The 2,725-nt window shown below is 42.7% G+C and overlaps 1 protein-coding gene across 1 annotated transcript; it reads left to right on the forward strand.

The window, feature by feature from the left end:
• The first annotated feature begins 286 nt into the window (after nt 1-286).
• LOC118858239 (ATP synthase F(0) complex subunit C2, mitochondrial-like) lies at nt 287-765 on the forward strand. The gene has a single exon (XM_036768724.1). The coding sequence runs from the start codon at nt 340-342 to the stop codon at nt 763-765; it is 426 nt and encodes a 141-aa protein (XP_036624619.1). The 5' UTR covers nt 287-339.
• Nucleotides 766-2,725: the final 1,960 nt, after the last annotated feature.

Genomic DNA, 2,725 nt, shown 5'->3' on the forward strand with positions numbered 1-2,725 from the left:
TTCTCTGATGTGGGAACACCACCCTGAGCAGTCCGGTGCCAGTATCTCCCATGTCATACAGTCAATTCCAGAGTTCTTGAGAGAGACCTTGAGAGTGTCCTTGTAGCCAGTACCAGATAGTTTTGCAGCAAATGAACATAGGATTTAAGTTTGGGGGATAAGAATTCATTATTTGGTTAAAAAAATTGTTGGGAAAACTAGAAAGTAATCTGGTAGAAATTGGGCATAGACCAATATTTTATACCCTTTACCAAGATAAGATCAAAATGATTACATGACCCCTCTCTGTCTCCTCTACTCTGCCAGCAGCTCTTCAGCTTTGCCCCTCACCCCCTGAGAATGTACACCTGCACCAAGTTCATCTCTACCCTTGCCCTTGTGAGGAGCAGCTCTCAGATGCTGAGTAGACCATTAGCTGCAGTGGTACTGAAACAGCCAGAGGTTCGGACAGATGAGAACCTCAGCATTTCGGCAGCATCGGGTCCCTTGACCTCACTTGTCCCCAGATGTGGATTCCAAACTAGCACCATCTCAAGGGACATTGACACAGCAGCCAAGTTCATTGGGGCTGGGGCTGCCACCGTGGGGGTGGCCGGCTCTGGAGCTGGGATTGAGACTGTGTTTGGAAGTCTTATCATCTGTTATGCCAGGAACCCTTCCCTGAAGCAACAGCTCTTTTCCTACGCCATCCTGGGTTTTGCCCTGTCTGAGGCCATGGGGCGCTTTTGCCTGATGGTGGCCTTCCTCATCCTCTTCACCATGTGATGGAGCCATTTCTATCCCCCAACGTTTCTGAATGCTCCTCCTCGTCCTGGTCCTTCCATGTCTCTTTTCAGCCTGCGTATACCTTCCCCTCCATCTTGCCAGGCAGCCCTGGGGAAAGCCATGGGCTCAGAGTTTGACAGAGGGAAGACAAATAAATACTTTATTAATGTTTAAAAAAATGATTACATGACCTAGATATAAAGAGAGATATTACAAGAAAAAATTTTAAGAACATGGAACATATTACCTATGAGACTTATGGACAGGTGAACAATTTATACAAGATCCCTATTCTAAAACTATAAATTATCTATAGTTGCAGATCTGCATTTGTAAAGGGAGTTTCTATACCGGGGAGTTCCCTACATGGAATGAAATTATATCTGAACACCCTAAACCATTAACATTGATAACAGGGTGAAAAGTCCCGAAAAGCAGAGACATGGGAGGACAGTTCTTAAGTTGGGGGAACAGAGCCACAATCCAGAGAAGAAGCTAGTAAGACCCCCTGGGATACTAATCCTTGACGTCCCACTGTTCAGCAACCTATCTAGAGTAAAGTACTTGATTTGTTTTAGCCTTGACTCCCTCCCTTCCTTACATGTGAGCATCAAAAATATCTTAAATTTTGATTCTTTGAAATGGGAGGAGGTCCCATTTGGAATGGATGAGGTATCTGCACTACCTTCCCCCTCGTTCTAAGGTTTTCTCCTTGCTTTCGGGATGTAGGGGTATTTAAGGAGTCCCTGTATGCCTGCCCTCCCAATGCTATGTTATTCCCTTATTCTCCAGGGACAACTACAAACAACAAGCATTCATTAACTTCCTATTGGGTGCACTGGAAGGACTCTGGGAACACCAAAATGAAAAGTGAAATAGTTACCTCCTTAAAAACTGGTCTTCAACTGCAGGAATAGAGATGGGCATTGGACCTGTGATTTCCCTGGTACGGCAAATACAAGATAGGGAAGTAATAAAGGCAAAGGGAAATTCCAGACAAAGTGCATAGGAAAATCTGAGTGGGGAGAAGCTACTTTCAGCATGGGACAATGGCAGAAGATGGAAAGATTTCACATAGAAGGGGCTCCGAGTTGAGCCTTGAAAGAAGATAGGATTCTGAAAGGCTGAGAGAAGGAGGGAGTACTCTCCAGGAATGAGGATAGGTCTACAGGAATGCACACAGCTGAGAGAGCATGTCAGGATTGAGAAACTGCTATTCCATTTGGGTGGAATGTAAAATGAATGAAGGGCAGTTATCTGAGACAAGCCTGGAAAGACAGATTGGGAATGTATCATAGAGGGCCTTAAATACCAGGAAAAGAAGGTCATATTTCATCCTAGAAATAAGGAGATTCTCATTTAAAAAAAAATTGTTGGTTATAAGGGATGGCTCTCTAGGAAGGAAGAAGAGAAGGTTACAGGGGGAAATCTAGGCAACATATAAACAAAAGATACCAATAAAATTTTGTTGTGTGTGCAGTTTGGTTTTTTTAAGAAGCAATAAGAAGAAGCTGAAAATATTTGAGCAGGAGGGTGATGTGGCACTTTAGGAAGATAATTTTGGAAGTTCTATAAAAGATAAATTGAGGAGGGGAGATATTGGAGGCATGGAGACCAATTAAGGGGCTAATGTCATAGTACAATGAGAGGTGATAAGAGTGGTCAATGTGAATGGAGAAAAGGAAGCATATTTGAGGGACATTGTGGAAATAGATTTAACACTGTTTGGCAATGGATTTTATGTGGAAGATGAAAAAGGGAGAAGAGTCAAAGATGAACTGAAATTAAAGCCTGAATAAATAAGAATATGTTGATGCCATCAGCAGAAATGGGGAAATTGGTAGGAGAGTCAGGTTTAAGGGAAAACTTTAGTTTGGAACATGTTCAGTATGAGGTATTCAGGGGATATTCAGGGAAGATTTTTAACATGAAGTTGCAGTTGTGAAGCTTAGGAGAAACA

Source organism: Trichosurus vulpecula, chromosome 7 (assembly GCF_011100635.1).
Source record: "Trichosurus vulpecula isolate mTriVul1 chromosome 7, mTriVul1.pri, whole genome shotgun sequence".
Classification (NCBI taxonomy): Eukaryota; Metazoa; Chordata; class Mammalia; order Diprotodontia; family Phalangeridae; genus Trichosurus; species Trichosurus vulpecula.

Coding starts and splice junctions, on each gene's coding strand:
- LOC118858239 (XM_036768724.1), top strand. CDS start 340: ATGTACACCTGCACCAAGTTCATCTCTACCCTTGCCCTTGTGAGGAGC.